General features: G+C 40.4%; 1 protein-coding gene across 11 annotated transcripts in view; it reads right to left on the reverse strand.

Annotated features, from left to right (window-relative positions):
- SGCE (sarcoglycan epsilon) overlaps positions 1-19044 on the reverse strand; it is a 35157-nt gene extending 16113 nt beyond the window's left edge. Inside the window, exons 1-4 of one of the 11 annotated variants that reach the window (XM_037387292.1) lie at positions 17339-19044; positions 8408-8512; positions 4382-4504; positions 1672-1829 (exon numbers count right to left, since the gene is read on the reverse strand). In XM_037387292.1, coding sequence (XP_037243189.1) covers positions 1672-1829; positions 4382-4504; positions 8408-8512; positions 17339-17663 — 711 coding nt within the window. In that variant the 5' untranslated portion in view covers positions 17664-19044. The other 10 variants (XM_037387293.1, XM_037387294.1, XM_037387303.1 and 7 more) reach the window with 10 other exon arrangements.
- Between the last annotated feature and the right edge of the window lie 305 nt (positions 19045-19349).

The following is a 19349-nucleotide window of genomic DNA, read 5'->3' on the forward strand; positions in this document are numbered from 1 at the left end:
ATTAGTACCTAGAAAACCTAACTCTCTGTTTGTACCAACTCTTTGCAGGAGTATAACAGTACCCACTTTGAGTCTGCACCCCAGCAGTGAGAGCTGCCAGTGTGGACCACGCACCTGTACCAAGTAATAGTGACACTGGCGAGGATTGCCTCTGTACTGAACTTTCATTCAAACACAAACTACTTTTGCACAGCTTTCAAAGGAGCTTGAGCTTAAGAATGTTACCCGCTCTACTGCAGTGCTATGCGTAATGTTAAGCTCTTCTACTCACGAGGTCTCTTCTAACTAATTGACCTACCCATGACATCACCTCAGGAATTATGACACAATAAAAGTTATATTCAGGCCAGGAATATGCAACCACTCCTCTCAGATGGCACTAGGAAGTGGATCAAGTGCAAACTGCCCTCCTCACATACTAGAGAATTAATTCAAACACCACATCTGAGAACAGGTCTGCAAGGAATTAATTGGTATGCTAGGCAAGACTTAGTTCAAATATAGGCTTGGGGTCATGCTTAGAATGGAGATCTTGATATAGATGCTAGAATCTAAAAGCACATGCTATTTAAAAAAGGGCCACTTTAAATAATGGCTTCCTCTACAGAAAGCTAAGCGGAGTCTGCCAGTACTTCTGCACATGATTGATTTCACAGATGTGATTAGTCCTGCTGAAATCAAAACTGAATCATGTATATACAATTAAGCACGGGTGAAATTATCTACAGTATAACTTAACATTTAGCAACGTCACTCTTAAGGAAGAAAAATGATATCAAATGCAATTCAGGAAAAAAACCCCAAACTCATCAAAAATTTAAGACAAAAGTACTGCTGAAGCAGCAAAACGGCTGGAGCAAGTTAATGAGCAGATTTCTCCTTAACACAGTGAATGACACTGTGTCTGATTCAGTCTGCTGTTTATAATATACATGGCAGAGAATATAGTCCTTTTCCCCTTTCAATTGCTGCTTAATAAATAATTAGTTCTTTTAAACACTGGGGTAGTTAATTGTAAAAAAAAAAAAAGGTACTGGGGTTTGTCATTGTTACACTTAGAATAAAATTAAATACATATGAGTGCTAATTAAAATAAAATCTATCAATAAATGTGAACAATGAATCAGGAAATATCTGATTAAAGGTAATTAAAAATAATAAAAAACTCCAAACAAAACAAACCAAAACCTGTTTATTCACAGACTAGTCTATTTTCCAATGGAGAAAAGTCTGGTCTGTATTTAGGGTTGAATGTTACAAGTTCAGAATTCAGTTATTCTTCAAGTACAGTTGTTTGCAAAGGTTTTTTTGCCTGTACTCTGAATAAAACTTTAATATAGTCATGATTTACTGAAATGAAATGCCTCTTAGACGAACAGCAAGAATCAAGAGATACCGCAACTGGGCACATTAAGGTTAACTGGCTATTGCTATTTACTAGTTATACCTGAAAAGTAAATAATGAAATGTCATACAACTTGGCTTTCTCACAAAAGAGGACATAATGGTACCTCAGAGAAAATGTTAATATTACACGTCCCTGTCCTTGACTTACAATCTTTTTAAATTATTGTAATTTCTTTTCAAAGCTAAGAAGCACTACTTGTTTACAATTCTGAACCTTACACTCTAAAACAAAATACGTCTTTTTGGACTTTTGGAAGAAAATACCTCAATGATGGTTGGTTTGCCCACATTTTCTACGGTTGGTGAGCCATACAACACTCCATCACTGTATGGTGTCCTTTGAATATAGCGCAGCCATCCAGGTCTGTCAGGGTAACCCATTAAATTGGTATTAAACGTTATAGGATCATTACTTATTTCACCTAGATAAGAAAAACTGTATTAGAACATTTGCAAGAAAATACTACATGCTTTGATTTTGATGTTTCCACTACGAAGTCTTATTATGACTTCCAATTATGTTTTCTAAACTTTTCCAAAAAGACAAAAAATAATTGCTAACCTTTACTGTATCAGACATATGCGAACTCTTACTTAGCACTTGCAAGTATTAACCATATCTGAAAAGTGTAAACAGCTACAGAGATTGATGTGCTGGTACTTACTAGCATCCTGGCTAACTGAGTGCTCGTGCCCATTAACTAGTAAGTTTGATTTTTAGAGCGGAGTTCCACCTAGGACTGAAGCATCTAACCTCCTTACTAACAAAAGCACAAAAGTCTCAGTCCTTCAATACCAAAAAAAAACTTTCTTCATGTTTTTAACGATGGCTCCAGAGACCCAATGCACCTGGGAGGGCTTGCCGGATCCAGTGGCTGCGTAATCATCAATGCCTGAAAGCTTCTGTTAGCATCAGAGTATATATACAGGTCTTCAGTACCAACAGCCTGGCAGTAGTTTTTCTTTAGAGAACAAATTAACTCAAAAAAGGACCAGACGTTCCTGCAAAATGGATCCACTAATGACTACTAAATACAACAGCCCAGATGCAATCTGCAAAAGCCCCTCAAGTCAAACCAGTACAACAGTTCTCAGGGACCTTGGTGATACTCTCACAAACGTCTGGACTTGACTTAAGTTTATTCTAGCTTTTGTAAGTAAAGTCAGGCATGCCTAAACACTACCGGACCCTCACTGCTGAGGCAAAAGCAAATCCAGCTGAGGCACAGAACTCTGGCAAATCAGTTCTGAGCCTGCACAGACACCTCTGGACTGTGCTCCTCCAACTCGCCTTTGAAATGGCCACAACAGCCACTGTAGGACAAGTGACAGTAGAAGATACCAGGCAGGCTGACACAGAAGCCAGAAACTGAGCCCTTTGAAGAGTGGCTGTCATCTTCTCCAGAAAGGAACGAAGAGACTGAGACCTACTGCCAAAGGATAACTAGCTTGCAGGTACGCATTTACACATCCAGCTGTGGGTAAAATGGACCAGAACCACACCAATCCAGCACCACAGTGTAACACAACTTTCCTCACAACTCTCTCAGGACATCTCAGTAATCTAATTACTGCATTCATAACAACATTCCCAGCATCACAAATTATTTGGGGGAAATCCTGAAAGCCACCTGAGATACATTGTGGCTTCCCCTTCATCAAGATAGGCCATGCTAATGATCTAGCACAGCAGACAAAACTGAAAGGACCATGGGAACATCTGGCCTTACAGTGAATTGCAGATATGATCACAACTGTCTATGGGTACAGCAATTTCAGCAGTATCCGAAATCAGATTCATACTGCCTTTGAATCACATGAATGTCAAGACAGCCTGGGGCTGTAAGCATTCAAAAGACAATCCATCATTAGTGAAGTTTCCAGGCTCCTTCCATCTATGTGCCAAAACTGGGAGAAAACTGGGACAGAGGCAAACTTCCCTGCCAGTCACTGTTACATGAAATGAAGACTCAGGTATACATATCAGGAAAAACATTTCTTCAAGGAGCAGAAACTTTTAAAACACTTGGTTCTATTAATGACAAAATTTAACTAATGCTAACAGAAGCTTATTTTTTCCTTAAAGTGAATTTTGAAAATAGTACTTTTACATCAATTCAAAAGCTTATTACTGAAAAAATTTTTAATTATGTGTACACTGTACATGTATTGTAAGTTTTTCCTATTTCTATAGGAAAACAGGAGTTATATAAATAGGATCCATTTATGTATTTATTGCTCCTTTTCATTGTCAATAAGCATGTGCAGCAGAATGCTCTCTGTCTTCCCCACCATCCCAGACTGCTTGTATGTATTCCAACCTGCAAGGATCAATCCTTTAGCTTTACCTTGGTGTACATCAAAAGACCATACTTCGGAAATTACAGTTCTTTCTCCAAACAATCTGCTAACTAACATTAAACTGTTCCTAAACACAGGAAGGCTGAAACCGAAGGAGCATTTGTTTTAAATGAAAGAAAGCATCATTATGTAGTCTCATATTTGATTTAATCTTGTTTTGTCTCAAGTTTACTACATGCTTTCAAAGTGCTCCTTCATATAGCTTGATACATTACTATGTCTGAAACAGTCATCAGATTAATAATTATGTCTGTCAAAAATGCCATTTAACTTCCACAATTCCCTATTTAATGCAAAAGTGAAGAAAAGGTATACTTCCTAATCTCAGGTACAATAACATATTGTGCTATTATACCTTCCCAATTTTTTAAATACATTTTTCACAATAAATAGTTATATGCATCGTTTCACAAATTATGATCACAAACCAGAACATTTTAAAATTGTACGTCCACACATTTTATTTAATTTGAAGATATTTCAATAGAAACTAAAACCTGTTCTTTGTACATTATATGCTGAACCCTAAGGTATGCTAAATAGACTTGAATTTTTTAAAACATTTTTTCCCCCTACATTTTCATATAAGATGAAAGATCTTAGCATCCCATACCAGGCTTTGGGTAAGGAGGAAATTCCCCCTTAAAGTACTCTCTCTCCAAAACATGAACAAAAAGAACTCCAGCAGAAGGGTATACATTCCGATCAGAGTGCACCTTAGACAGAATTGTGTACACTGGAAAGCAGAAGGAAGACAAGAGACAGAAAAAAGCAAAAATGAGACATGCTCTAGATAATACAGCATGCATTTCAACAGCAATGTGGGCATCTGGGAGCAGGAAAGCAACAAATATTAGATACCTGTTAATAAGATTTTTAAAAGGTTGCATAGATTAAAGAACAGAACACAGAGCAAACCCTCTCTTTGCCCAATAGGATCCCTTCCAACACTGCAATGAACAAAACTGGCTACATGAGGATTTTAGAAATTGTATGAGTTCTTTATTTTATTGCAGTTTTTTTTTAAAAAAAGGAAGACTATTGTAATTTTATAGTTGGTTTATTTGTAATGCCACATGAATAAATACACATTAAATGAATAATACAATCATGTTTTCTTGTTATTTTATTTAATAAAGAACATGATGAATACAGATGAACCTTACCAATCAATAGTTCAGTTCTTGTGCAGAAAATGACAAAGAAACTCACTTCAGTTGAGTATTTCTATGAGTTCTTAAAGCTAGACTTTCTTACACCAGCAGGTTCAGATAACATACATCTAAAAATCTGGTTAGAGAGCTCATTACTGAAGATGGATGAAACAGAAGGGCATGTGTAGTTGTAGGCCAGTCAGGTGTCAATGATTCCAAACAAAAAAGACAAAGCTGTATTTTACAGGACTGAGAATTAAAAACCTAAAGGAAATTCAATTCAGCACAACCAGCATGTGTCAAAGGAATATGCTATTTTTATGTAGTTACAAATTTAGTTGATAAAGGCAAATCTTATTTAGATATAACCTATTTGATGCAGTACTATATACACATTTTAATGAATCAGAAAAACAAAAAAATCATTACGATACATTAAATGGATAACTACTTTATCAAAAAGTTTTAAAATTTAAGTATAAATGGAGAATACTGATCTAATAGATGTTTCTCATGCTGCCTTCACAGGACTGACTGTAGGTCATATTCCATATCACTACTGAATTTTAAGTCAGTGCCCTGAAAGAATCAAACATGGCTGATAAATTTTGTCAGTGAGATGAGGATTTCACAGGTGGTAAATAAAAACGATCAGCCACAGCTACCTGCCTTGCTTGCTCAACTGAAAGAACCTTTATGAGAAGTCACATCTCTGAACAAAGGTTATAGGCTCTACAGCATGGGGGTACTTTCATAGAGAAAAGTGACTCTGAAAGTGACTTCAGAGTCATTGCAACAAACTCATAGGAACCAATCTGTACCTCCTGGATGATTAAAGGGCTAATTTCAACACTTGGATCAATAAGCAAGATACACTTGAAACACGGCTCAAGCTCATGTAATTTTCTAATGCTGGTAAAATTTCTCCAGCCTTGTTATACCAACCTTCTTACTAGAGAGCTGCTTAAAAAGCCACTGCTAATTAGGCATTAATCACAGGCATTCCACCCCTCGCACCACGTACTCAGTATGGAATCTCTCTCACCTAATTTTAGATGCCTACAGAAACAACATCCACCACTGAGTTAGTCAGGCTCCTTTTATAGTCAGTGGAGAAGAAACAAGACACTTTAGGTGTTGATTAATTTGATTTCTCCTGTAAAATGAGATTAATCATGTCCTAGAATCCTGACTACGCTGACTAGGTCTCCACTGACTGCAGAGGCAGCTGAGAGGAGATGCAGAGATTTTTAATGTAGACCTCTACATTTAGTTACATACTTCCCACTCTTCAAGACTGACATTGCAGAATTAATAGTATCAAACTTTGGATATACTATTGATCAAATTCCACAGCAGTTGCTTTTTCCGCTTTTGGAAACCACTTTTAACACAGTACCGAAGACAGTATCTTTCTAATAATTTTACCTTAAACACAAAATTAAAATGGATCCTGAAATTTAAATACTTTATTACAATTTTGTGTGGTTAATAAACCAGTTACTGTGACTTTAATTATGTAATTTAAGTACAGTAATATAAATATTTGATTTGTATAATTAAAATCAGTAAATCGATGACCCTCAAAAATTTTGCATTCACTTCTGTGAATGAGCTATAAATAAAGCAAGACAACTGATTAATTTCCTTTAAAATACTTTCAAGAAAAGCTGGAAAAGTAATTTATAACATTAATAGAGCAGAAAAGCTGACAAAAATATGGTGGCTGGCTGAAAATCTGTCAAATATCTAGATAAAACATTTTTCCATTTCTGAGTACTTGACTCTACAATGAAAATCCATTTCAAACACATAGAACAGTGAAAAATTAATGTATATTTTCTCCACAAGCAATAGTTTTAGAAAGGAAGGATAGCAGAATCAGCAGTTACTGAAAAAAAACCCAACCTTTTCCTTTTGAGAAGAAAACTATTGCCACCACTAAATGCCTGCCCATTCCCAGTAATGAGACATTCTCTGTTGCTGAAGTAAGCATATCAACAAGGATATAATGCAGACATGAAACAGCGATCTTGGTGGAAGTCTAAAAATGCCTCTCAGAAGGAAAAAACATACAAATATATTTTATCTTATAATGACAAACACATCGTAATGACATAAGTATGGAGATTAAGAAACTGAAAGTTCTCACTCCTCTTGCCAGAGAAGCCCTCTTTTTTTTCCCCTGAGTTTCTTCAAACTCTGAAGGAAAATCATCAGTCTTCAGCCCACTACAGCAATCGCTGCTTTTCAATAATGAAACAAGAGAAATGCTATTTTCTTCAGAAGCTTTTAAAACCCACAATTATTTTTGTAAGGCTGCCTGAGACTGGAGATGAATGCATAATCATCTTAGGTGATCTAGGGATGAAACTGAATATACTTACCAACTTCTAGATACTGATCTAATACAGCTGACTGCTAGATGTGAATTGCCTGGGCAAACTCCCTGTGGTAGACTAAAATCTTGGGGACTGTGAAAGGCTTCTGTGAAACTAACCATGGGAAAATAAAAATCTTCACTACACAGGATCACAACAGACCCCTGCTAGAAAAAGAAGACTATCGGCTACCTCGACAGCACTGTTTTCTTCTTTCTTGTTTCCAGATTCCTTGAAGGATTTAACGTAGAACCCAAGATATATCTGTGCAGAAAGGTTAGACATTCTGGAGATTAGAAAAGAAGTAGATTAATGGGGAACTGAAAGTTGGAAAACATACATCATTTTTAGAATTATGTACAGAAACTGTCCCAATTATTATTCTTGTAGGACTTGAACATGGGCACAGCCAGGAATTCAGCTAGGATTGTATCAGTCTCCAGCCCAGAGTCTGTTATCAGATACAGATGACCCCCATCTTCAGAAATTTCAGATCTCCATGTCTGTTGAAACATATATGTTGATAATCTTCAGAAAAAAAATCTACCTTGAATTTTTTTCTGGGAATTTCAATGGGTTCCCTCCCCATTGATTTTTAGCAGATGAAGTCCAATCCCAGAAATAACTTGATTTGGGAGCCAATCCAGATGTCCTGCCTGGATAAGCAATCAGTGCAAAGCGTTTTCTCAGCTAGTGTACACTAGCTACAATATTCTATGTGTACTTGCATAAATGACAGTAAAAGTCTTTTTACATATGTACATGAATAGATTTTTTAAAATTGTTACAGACAAGTTATTGTATTAAGCAAACTGCAGAGGTATCTCCAAGCAACCAGCCATGGTAAGAAAATGTGCAATATTAGGTATACACACAGCCATTATTTCAAGCAAAGCTATAGGAACAGGAAAAGTTGGGGGAGACTCAAAGACACACAGGTCTGTGAATGTTTAAAAGATTGAAGAAATGTAAAATTTTCCAAATCACTTACCTTGAAATAGCACCTTATTCCTAAAACAAGGACATGACTGAAAGAGCAAGAGTAGTATTAAAAGCAGATTTGACTGAACCAACATGGGATTTAAATTTACAACCTAAACTCACCATTCTTCCCAACAGCCTTTATTCTGCTGATAATATAACTGTGGGCTTGCTTAGTCGTCCAGTTAACTGTTCCATTATTGCCATCAGCAGAGCTTAACAAAAAAGCTTTTCAGAATAAAACAAATGCAAAAGAAAATACATTAGTCAGATCAACAGACTCCCACAAACAAAGTGTCAGATGGGATTAGATGCCTTCTAAACCAGGTTTTGGTTTTAGTCAGAGTTTAGGAAACTCAGTTTAAAAAAATGGTGGTGTTTGTTTTGATTTGAATATATAAACATATAATAATCTTTCTGACAGTCACTTTTTTGACACTAATTTTTTGAAATAAGCTAGGTTTACACTAAATGCTTAAACCTCTGCATACAGTTCTGCTGGCATACTGATAATAAAGAGGATGAAGAGCATTCTCCGATACACGTATTTGCACCAGCAAAACCCCATATACAGGCAAAGACATATCCATTGCAGACATAACCAATAGTCAATTTTGAAAAAGACCCACTTAAAAATGGTTGTCTTCATCCCACACAGCTAGAACACATCCTCAGAACAGCTGGATCAGTGCAGCTGAAGGTGCAAGAAGATTTAAATGTGGTGAGGAGCAAATGATTACAGGAAACAGAAAGCAGCTGCGGAGCTGACAGAAAGACTATTTCACCAGTAGCAGAACTGCCTGAGAAAGCTCCCCCCTCATTTCCCACTTTTTGTTCTTTTGTTTCCTTTATTCTGTGATGAATAATAGATAAACCAGCTGTTTGTATTGTTACATGTCAACTGAAAGTACAGAAGGAAGGAATTGCAGTTAGATGCTAGGAAAGGGAAAGTGGCCATAATAATCAGCCTTCTTTTTGAAATAGTTTGGGAGCAAGAACTCATGTCAAACACCAGTTAAAAGATGTTATCAGATTAACATCTTAACTTCCTTGCAAAACCAGCAATATCAGAAACATCAAGTAGCAGTACTTGCATACAGATATACCAGTTTGCAGAAAAAAATGAACATTTAATGGCAAACACTCGAAGTATGCAAATATCAGTTACACCAGAAGCTCAAACATCTGTGGAAACTTCCGCTGACATAGTTACACCAGTCAGCTATTACATTACTGATACTACATTCTCCAAAAAGAATTTAGGAAGCCCAACAGATCTGACTTAAGCAGCACTCAAGATACACAAATACTCAATCTACACATGTGAGTGAGCCATTTATTAATGATAATTTACACACACAAAACACCTAAAATTGAACTGAGGATGAAGTGCAATTAAAAAAATATACATGCGTTCAAATTACCATACCACCACAATGATCCTAAATCATGGATTTCTGTTAAGTTTCATAGATTTTCAATACACACAAAGGATCTGAATACATTACAAGTCTTAATATAATACCATCCTAGGGATTATCCCACTCAGTACTATATATGACCTTTAGTGTACATTTTCTATAGTTCTTGGAACACTCAAGAAAATCCAAAAAGGTAAAATAAAGTTGTTCCAGTATTTCAACAGGATGAGCTGGGCAATCAAAGACTTGTCAGCTACAAACCAGCATTAAGCAAAGCAATTAATACAAGATTGATCACTGAATTATTAAATGGAGAAGAGTATTATACTTATCACAGTCAAAAAGGATTGAAAGCATCTTTTCAGACACTTTTAAGGAGTCCCCAAGTTTTTTCTGATAAAGACAGCAATAATGACGATTACCCTTAGATATACAGCCTATCACCTAGCACTTTGATTGAGAAACTAGATACAAAATCATTCTAGCATATTTAAGTAGTATTAAAAAAAAAAAACCCAAACAAAAAATCCCCAACAAGTCAGGTTCCAAGATTTATTTTTTAATATAAACAATCAGTAAGTGTCTTTGACTTGGGTTCACAAGCTTTGCTAGGTTTAGTTGTGGGGATTAAAGGTTACCTGTCCACCTCTCCACCCTACGCTGCATTTTACAGGAGAACTTGAAAAGCAACCAGCGTGCCTGCTTTCAGATCCTAGAGTTTACAGTGTGATGTTTTAATACAAATATATACCATCATCTATTTGATTTCAAATAACAGGTGCGAAATGTAACAATTCAGGAGCACACTGCCCATTCAAAAGCTTTCACTGTAGGAATGGCAGTCTCAAGCAAGAGAATAGGGTTACTACATTGTTAATTTGTTATATGAGATTTCTAGTGGGCCTCACAAGGTTCTGGCATTGGCCTTATGCAATCTTTATTTATAAATATATATATATAAAATACATATATATAAAATAAAATTACATGGATGTATAATATATATTGATAAAATCTGCAGGTAAAAACAAAGGCTAGGAGATTGACAAATAATGGAGATGACATGCTACTGACACAGAACAGTCTGCATTGTTTTGTTAAAAGGTGATGCGTAATGTTCAATTCAACAGAATAAAACATAAATGCATACCCAGAAACAAAGGTGGCATGCAATATACACACTACAGAGCACGCACTTCAGGCACGCTGAACTTTGATAAAAACCAGGGATGTACGTCACAAACTGGTTGAATGGAAACTTTCAGCAGAAGACTGGTTGGAACAGCTGATACAAACAGCAACATCAAGGAAGAGCAGGGAGATTTTATTTTTGTACTTGACACAGATATGATCACTGTTCAAATGCTCTGTCTAGTACTTACATAGAGCCTTCAAGAAGCATAGTGACAACATGAAGAAAGCTCAGGGAAGATCTGTGAATATGATTAAAGGATGACAAAAGAGGCCTTATACCACAGAATACAGGAATTCAAACTATGCATTTTATCAAAGAGACAGTTTAGAATTAATTTGATCAGCCTTGTACTCACACTGAAAAAAATGTTAGTAGTATCAGACTCTTCAGTTTGTTACACATTTGCCACAGTTGCTGGAGCTTCTAACAGCAGGACTGTCTTAACACTGCCACCAGTACTTCTAACACAGGGAGCAACTCACAGCTCTGCCTGTGACTTGAATTTGCCCAGGTAAAGTACATCTACAACATTTTCTTTTCTTTAATTTTTTCTTTAATTACTATTCTAATTTTCTTTTCCTTAATCCTTTTATTTTTCCTTTAATTATATCTGTATTATTTTATAAATTAGATTCCTATTTTTTATACTATTTTCCCTTTCTTTGATTATATTTACATAGGTTTTATGTAAAGGTTTTAAGTATTAATATTTAAAACCAGAATATTTAACAGAGAAGATACCCGCAATTTCTGCCCACCTCACAATCAGAAATGGACCTAAGTATCATGGACCAACTTCACCATCTCCATTTTTTATTGCACTCTTAACATCCACACACCATCCTTCATCCTCCTTACCTATCCTCCTTAGCGCTTCTTTGAAGTAGGATCTCAAGCCCGTCTCCCCTACTACTAAAGCAGCACACAGCTCTGGCTCTCAAAACCTGGCATTTCGCCTCTCTCCCACACCTCCACTTTCATCTGGGACCTGACCTAAATACGTACTTGCCACCTTCATGCCACAGACCAGGACCTTATGCCATACTTCCACTACCCCTTACTCTCTTACCACACCATCCTGCTCCAAAAAACTACCCTTGCACTCCTCTACCACCTGTCTCATCTGGGTCTGAGTCCTTCCAGCATCCTGAGCTGGCAGCACAGGTCCATACACAGCACAGATTTCTGATTGGCTGCTGAGAACCGTGGAGCAGAACAGTTAGAAACTGACACCACCAAGATGAAACAAAACATCTGTCAAGAGGGAACCATCTGCATTAAGGTACTTAGCCCACCACTCAAATCAGAGCTCGCACCCAGGCAGTTAACCGAGGATCCACTGGTGTCTGCATGGAGATACCTGCCCAGCTGGTCACACCATCCACTAGAGGAGGCTGAAGTGGCACCACCACCCACTCTCCCTCCTCTTCCAACCTCCACACCCCTTCCTCTTACCTAATATGCAGTACTTAAGTAACAATCTGTAGATTGTAGATGTAGATGTAGAAATTTACTATGAATTAAAGTGGATTATTTCAGTGGAAATTCACATACAGATTAGATGCCTTCTAACAGACTTCTTCTTACGTAGTAGCTGTCATTGAAGAAGTAAGAATTAATTTGTGTTAGTTTTCCACTGCGGATTGCTCTTGTCCCTCTGCACTCCACTTATTGTAGATGTAAAAGTTCAAGTCAAAGCCAGAAACGTTCTTAAGCTCCATACTCATTCACCTGTGTTCAGTAGGTAATGGTTTTCTACCTGTTTCTGTGCTATCTACTGATTCCTGTAATATCTGAATATTTCTCCAATACCATTCAAGAAAAGTAACTGAATAAGACATTTTGTCAGCCTCACTGTGAAACTTTGTCATTTGCATTCTTGGGAATGCTGCCAATTAAGTACTGGAAGAATAAAAACCTCATGCTTTATTAGCAGTAACATTTACCCACCACCATTCTCCCTCCTACTGCAGGCTGGACAACAGAACCAAATCAGATTAGCTTTTCCATGAAGGCGATGAAAACATCACCAGTTCCTGTGGTCCAGCCCCATGGTGTAACCAAGGTGTATGGCCAGGTCACCTCTATAAGCCTGCTATTCCAGGATCCCCCGCGCATTTCTATCATCTCTTGATATGAATTATCAGAGTATTCCTGCAATTACATTCCAAATTTCTGATTTCAAGATGCTAAGATTTCTCTCTGATCACTAGATCGCTCTTTCTAACTTCTAATCTTCATGTCTTGGACTGCCACTGAATTTAATCTATTTAAAAGGCATTTTGGTGGTTTTTGTTGCAATTGGTATTACATAATGAGCGCCATAACTATGCTGTTAACAAGACAATGTATACTTTAAATCTATGTAACATGTTCATGCGAATTCCAACACAGCAATACTTATCTGTGAAAACTGAAATCCATACCTTCAGCTCTCAGTCTGTAGCACCCTGTTTCACATTGAAAACACTTCAGCAAGATAGCAATGTAAAGTATCTTCTGAGGTTAGAACACTTCTTGATTCTACTACTACTTGCTTGAAAAGCAGTTCAACTGATTAGGAGTGAAACTAACATGTGTTCTCTGATTTCTTGGCTCTTCTGTTTCTTTCACATTCCTATGGACGTAATCAAAACTAGCAACTTGCTCCTTTCCCCCAGAGCTCTGCCAGAAGAAGGCACTCTACGCTGATAGGGTCTGCTGTAAATTTATCAACATCTACTCAAGAAGAGCCCAAAAGCTGTACCAAAACACATATTCTTGTCTAAGTCTGAAATTACTCCTCTTTAGTTTGATTGAAAACAATCTTTCTTCTGAAGAAAGGGGTTTACTTTGGTGACTGTAGCTCCTGAAGTATTTTAATGAAATTCTAACCAAATCTAAAAATATCAAGGAGCAAAAATAAGCCTCTCTTTATACACTAAAAGTTACATCTAGAAGATGAACTCCTGCTTTAAAGCTGATGACTTATTGTCTGGCTTTCGGACCTCTAAGATGTCTCCATGTAAGCTATACCACCTATAAATAATGTGCTTCTGTAATGAAAAGCATACTAATGGAATGGCTACCTTTTCCCTCCTTTAGTTACTTATTCAAGCAAGTCCTCACTGATGATAAAGTTTATTTATTGATCTGGATCAGGTTAGTACAAAGACTTGACAGGCAACATCTTCCACAGGCAGAGGTTCAGAGCCCTGTATGAAGAAAACCTGTTTCTTTGCCCTTATGGTTGCACCCACAAAAGAAAAAAAGAGCAGGTATGCAACGGTATTAGTTTGAAAACACTAGATCATCCATGACATGTTCCGCCTCCCTCTGCAGAGCCCAGCTGAGAAGCGGAGTGTTGCCAATGGCACTTCTACTGTGAACAGCAGGATGAGTGCAGGGATCTAGTTCAGTCTCCTGAATACCCGTCCTAGCCCGTGATTTCACAGTTCTTTTAAACTAGCATAAGTTTGTGGCTCTGCTGAAAGTGGGGATTCCCAGCACATCCTTGGCCACCTAGAACACACCAGCGTAAATGATCCCATGTAAGTCCTGGTCAGTAAATCAATTTCAGTGAAAAATTTTTGTTTGTGGGTTGCCTAGTTTTCAGCCAGATGACCCAATTCATAGTGTCACTGTACAAGTTATTCAGTGCCCACAAGGGAAGCAGTGAAAAATACCTAGATGTGGAAGGACAGGTGAATGCTTTCTGGCAGCAACACAACTTTTTGACAATATGACCATGTAATCACAGCCTCCGAAGTGAGAACTAATGAGCTGCTTCCCTATTTTAACCCCTTTATAGGAAAGGGTGAATATGACTCCATTGCTCTATGACTCCCTGTTCCTGGGATAAAACAGATTCCAGGGACAATACAGGCACCGACAACTAATTCTTTACATGTAGAAATACAGGCAATAACCATAAAATGGCCACAGCCATTCAAACAATGTTTTGATGACCACTCTCTCTGTAGAAGCAAATATGGGAGTATTTCATTGCTCTGTCAAACTAATATGGCAGACATCTCTACTAGCTTAATCTGGTAGAAGTTTATTAGAGTTTACTATGTAAGAAGTTTACCAAGTAAACTTCTGTTACTATGAAACTGGAGTCAAAGAACAACTACTTAGTTTGTATTAAACGTCACTTCTAACAACGTCCCACTTTTTCTAGCAGTGTGCAAAATGACCACCAGCTAGTGTTTGAGAATCAGTACCTTCAATTTGAGTACTATATTAGCTTCCTCGGAACAAATGTTAGAATTATGAAATCACTCTTACACCTTCTAAACTCTTAAATCTCTTGAAACCTCTGGGTTTTGAATTAATGTTTTGCCACAGGGAGGGCAGGAAGGAGTGGAAGGGTGACAACCCAGCTTCTGATAGCAGCCACCCTCTTCCAGAAAGCCTTTAAGTATGTGTTTCATACATCTTCAAGAAGTGCAAAAAGCATAAGTCACGTTTCTTCTGTAGATCAAGTGCTACAACAGAAATGGCAAAAACTAATCTCTACTAGTAGAGGAGAACTCAAATCTATTTACAGATCTTGTGCTACTCCTCATGTTCCATTTTGCTTGTAAGATGTCTTTCACCTGGTTAAGTAATGCTTCAGCACTGTACAGTCTACTGAAGAACAGGATTCAAAAGAAAGAATTTTCATGCAGGGCTGTGGCTCATCTCAAGAGCCAGCAGATGAGGCTGGAAGTTCTTTCACCTGTTCACTGTTAAGATGTCAAGGCTCTGGGAAAGCAGGAAGATGCTATCATAAAAAAAAAAAAAGGGGTTTGTTTAGGGTTTGTTTTTTGTTTGTTTTTTTTTGGGGGGGGGGCGGGGTGATTAAGGGGTGTGTGGGCACAGGTCAGGCAAACTCCTGGGAAAGTCTGCATCACTCAAACTTCTATGAGCTGTCTTGTACCTGAATTGTGACCAGAAACATACTATGAACTCCAACTTGATGAATTAATTTTATATAGATATTTCTTAAAAGATCTTGACTGAACTTAGGTTCATGCTTCCTTTTTTACATTGGTCTCAAGCAGTGTATTCTGCTGTTTTAACTAACGAAATCCAACTGAAGCAAGCTTAAAAAGGTCTGAATTTGAAGTGCAAAAGCTAACACTAAAAAACCTTAAGACATTTTCTCTTACGATGTAGCCTGGAAGGGACTTGTGGATTAAGCTCACAACTCACCTTCTAGAAAGTCACTTCAGTTGAACTTTTTAAAACTTAATATCTTAGTTGATACTGAAAGCTTATTGTAAGCTTGTCCTAGTTCTTTCTTTGTTGCTATTCCACAACTGAACTTGGGAGAGGGAGGCAGAAGAGGCAGGAAGAATTTCCATATAAGGAGAAAGCAGCACCTTGCATCTGACAGTTTTATCTTCATATTGAACAACCTAATGCTTAGGTGCTAATTGCATCTTTAATATATCCAATGCCTCATGTCACTTCTACTGTCAGTATCCTGTGACAAGTATGGCCACATACTGGAACTGTACCTAGATACTAGTGAGAAGAGAGCGAGCAGATTGTTAGCTTTCAGATGACACATCACTGACCTCTCAGACCACAAAGTAACCTAAGAAATAGATTTATTGCTGTTAATTGCTCTTGGGGTAGCAACAGTCTCACAAAGGCAGTCCTGTGGCTCAGCTGCTATTGAGTGTTACCTGTTTGAGGTACTTCACTGTGAAGAACCTTGTGGTGTGAAACCTGCCTATGGCACAACAGCTGTTACTCCCATGCATTAGGGAGCGGAATTAAGACTCCTGCAGTCTTAATTCTGGCACTGTTGGATTAAGTGGTCAAACTGGGAAATAACTGGGGGGGTGGATTAATACGAAAGACAGCCCTGTACTCAAGGTAGCCCAACCCAGTCCTCGGGGACGGGCACCAGCCCGGTCAGGTGGAGCGGGGGCCGCCACCCGGCCCTTCCCCGGCAGCGGCGCCACCCCCGCCGCCCCGGCTCGCAGGCAGGCCTCGCTCCCGCGCCCGGCCCGCAAACCCGCTCCACACCGCCAGGCTTCGGCCCCCGGCCCGGCCGCCCCCGCCGGGCTCCCTCAGCCCGGGCCCCGCTGGCTCCCTCGGCTCGCTCCGAGGCGCCGCGCTGGGAGGGGCGGGCGGCGGCTCCCCGCTCCCTCGGGGGAGAGGCGAGGGCGGGCGGGCCGCCGTCCCCGCGCCGCCTTCGGGGTGCCCTCCGCCGCGCCGGGAAGCGCTGGAGCCACAGGGAAGGGGGATGCCGATGCGGCTCGGGCCCCGCACCGGCGGAGGGCGCGGAGTGGGAGGAAAGCGGAGTACAGCGAGCCGCAGCCTCAGGACAGCGCAGGGAGCGCGGGGCGCCGCCAGAAGGGTGCCCGGAGCCCACAGGAGAGGGGGGCACCGCGGCGCAGGCCGGCGGCTGCCGACGAGGCCCGTGCCCGCTCGCCGCGGTGAAACACCGCCGTGACCGACCTGTCAGCAGGAGGGTGGTGAGGGCACCCCCGCCGTGCGGCCAAGGCCCCGCCGCGCAGCACCGCATCGCTCCCCGCTCCTGCGCCTGCTCCTGCTGCTGCCGCCGCCGCATCCTCCGCGCCGCTGCCTCGCCCCGCGGCGGCCGCAGCAGCCGCCGCGCCCCGCCCTGCCGGCGGTCTCCAGGCAGCGCGGCTGCCCCGCGGGGCATGCCGGGAGGAGCCGCCCGCCGCACCCCGGCCGCAGCGGCCATGTTAGGGGCAGCGGGGGCGCGCCGGGGTGTTGGGCTGCCGGGTGCGGGGTTCTGCGGGAGCGGAGCCCACAGCATTCGTTTCTGCCGAGGGTGGGGGCAGGCTGGCTTGTGTCGGGCTGCGGCAGGGTCGGGTGGGTGGTTGCCTGCCCTGCCGGGGTCCGGCGCTGGCTCCGCGGAGAGGCGGGCGCACCCTGGGCGGGCCCGGCCGCTCTCGCCTCAGGCCGGCGGCGCAGGTGCGGCGGGAGGGAGCCCTGACGGAGCGGGGCGCTGCGGATGGCCGGGCGGGGAAGGGAGGGCAGCGGTGGTGCACCTCGCTGCCCGCCTCTTGCAGCCCGGCTCCCTCCATCGGAGCCAGGGCACAAGCAGTAGGACCGGAGGGCTCGCCTGGGGGCGCGGGGGCGCGGTGTGCGCTTGGACGATGGCCTGTCTAAACCTTGCAACATCAGTTTTCTGAACACCTTACCCCTTTTTAAGGGTATATCCCTATTCCACGTGTAAATCCAAAGTGTTTTTTTCCCGACGTTCAGCAGCTGTATCTAGCGAAGTTGTGAGTAGAGTGGCAGGAGGGGATGGTCAGGGGCCCGGGCTCCCCTGTGCCTGGAGACCTGTCACTTGGCGTTGCTTTCGCATCTTTGTGGCTGCTGCTAAAGATTGTACCCGATTTCCTAAGTCAGGTCTGATCACTCTGTTCTGTCACGCTTCACACTGGCGGCATTATGCTTTTAGGATCAGTAATTATACTGGATTTTTGGTTGCCATTTAATGTGTGTGTTATAGCCCAAAAGCTAAGGCAGTATTTGCTGTGCTGTGGAAGGAAATCTCCCTGTATACAAAGGAAGAATACTGTCAAATTCTTGTCAGTTCTTGGCAGTGATGAGGCATTTTGTGGGTAGGTGTATGTATATGTCATATATAACCACTTAAGACATAGTGCTATGTAAATACAGGGGATTTTAGGGAGCTGCACTCAGCTTTCTGTGTGGTATGTAAGAGGAGTCCCTGTACTAGAACTACATATAGAACCACATCTAGAGCCATGGCTGCTTTTATGTATTATTTAGTAGGTTTGATTGACTCATTATTTGAACTTGTAATACCTTAGGGCACTTATGCATGGGAAGGTAGATTTTTTTGACAGATACTTTGTAAATGTTTAGCTGTATAGGCTAGTATAGAAGTACATTTAAACAGAGACAAGACTTGGAGATTTTTCTATGAAATATTTGCTTGAAATTGCATAGAATGCAGTTGAAGATTTTCTGGGTGGGTGGTTTTTGGGGTTTTTTGCCTTCTGCAGCTAAAGCCCCAGCTCAACAAATAAATGTTTCTAGGTTTATTTTCTCCTTCTGGTGGTTTGTCATGTTTAATATTTGCAGACTGCAGTGAGCCTTCCATTATGCATGGAAATGATCTTCCTTTCTTTGTTCTGCATATAGAATTTTGATTTCTGATAAAATTCAATAAGCATTTCCACTCTTGTGAGCCAAATGCATTTGCGAAAAATAATAAGAATTGTATGCTTTTGATGTTTGGAAGGAATAAATATAATCTGGGTTACTCAAATTGTATTGACTCTCTGAACTCTTTATAAGCGGGGGGGGGGGAGGGAAGACAACTGTAGAAGACTTTACCCTATCTGTCTTTAGTCTTGTTACAGCTCTAAATTTCCATTAATCTATCTCATGAAGGGGAACTTTACATAGCAAGAGGCTCTTCAGTATAGAAGTTTTGCCTGACATTAAGGTGTAAAAATACTCTGGT

The sequence above is a fragment of the Falco rusticolus genome, chromosome 4 (genome assembly GCF_015220075.1).
Source record: "Falco rusticolus isolate bFalRus1 chromosome 4, bFalRus1.pri, whole genome shotgun sequence".
In the NCBI taxonomy this organism is placed as follows: domain Eukaryota; kingdom Metazoa; phylum Chordata; class Aves; order Falconiformes; family Falconidae; genus Falco; species Falco rusticolus.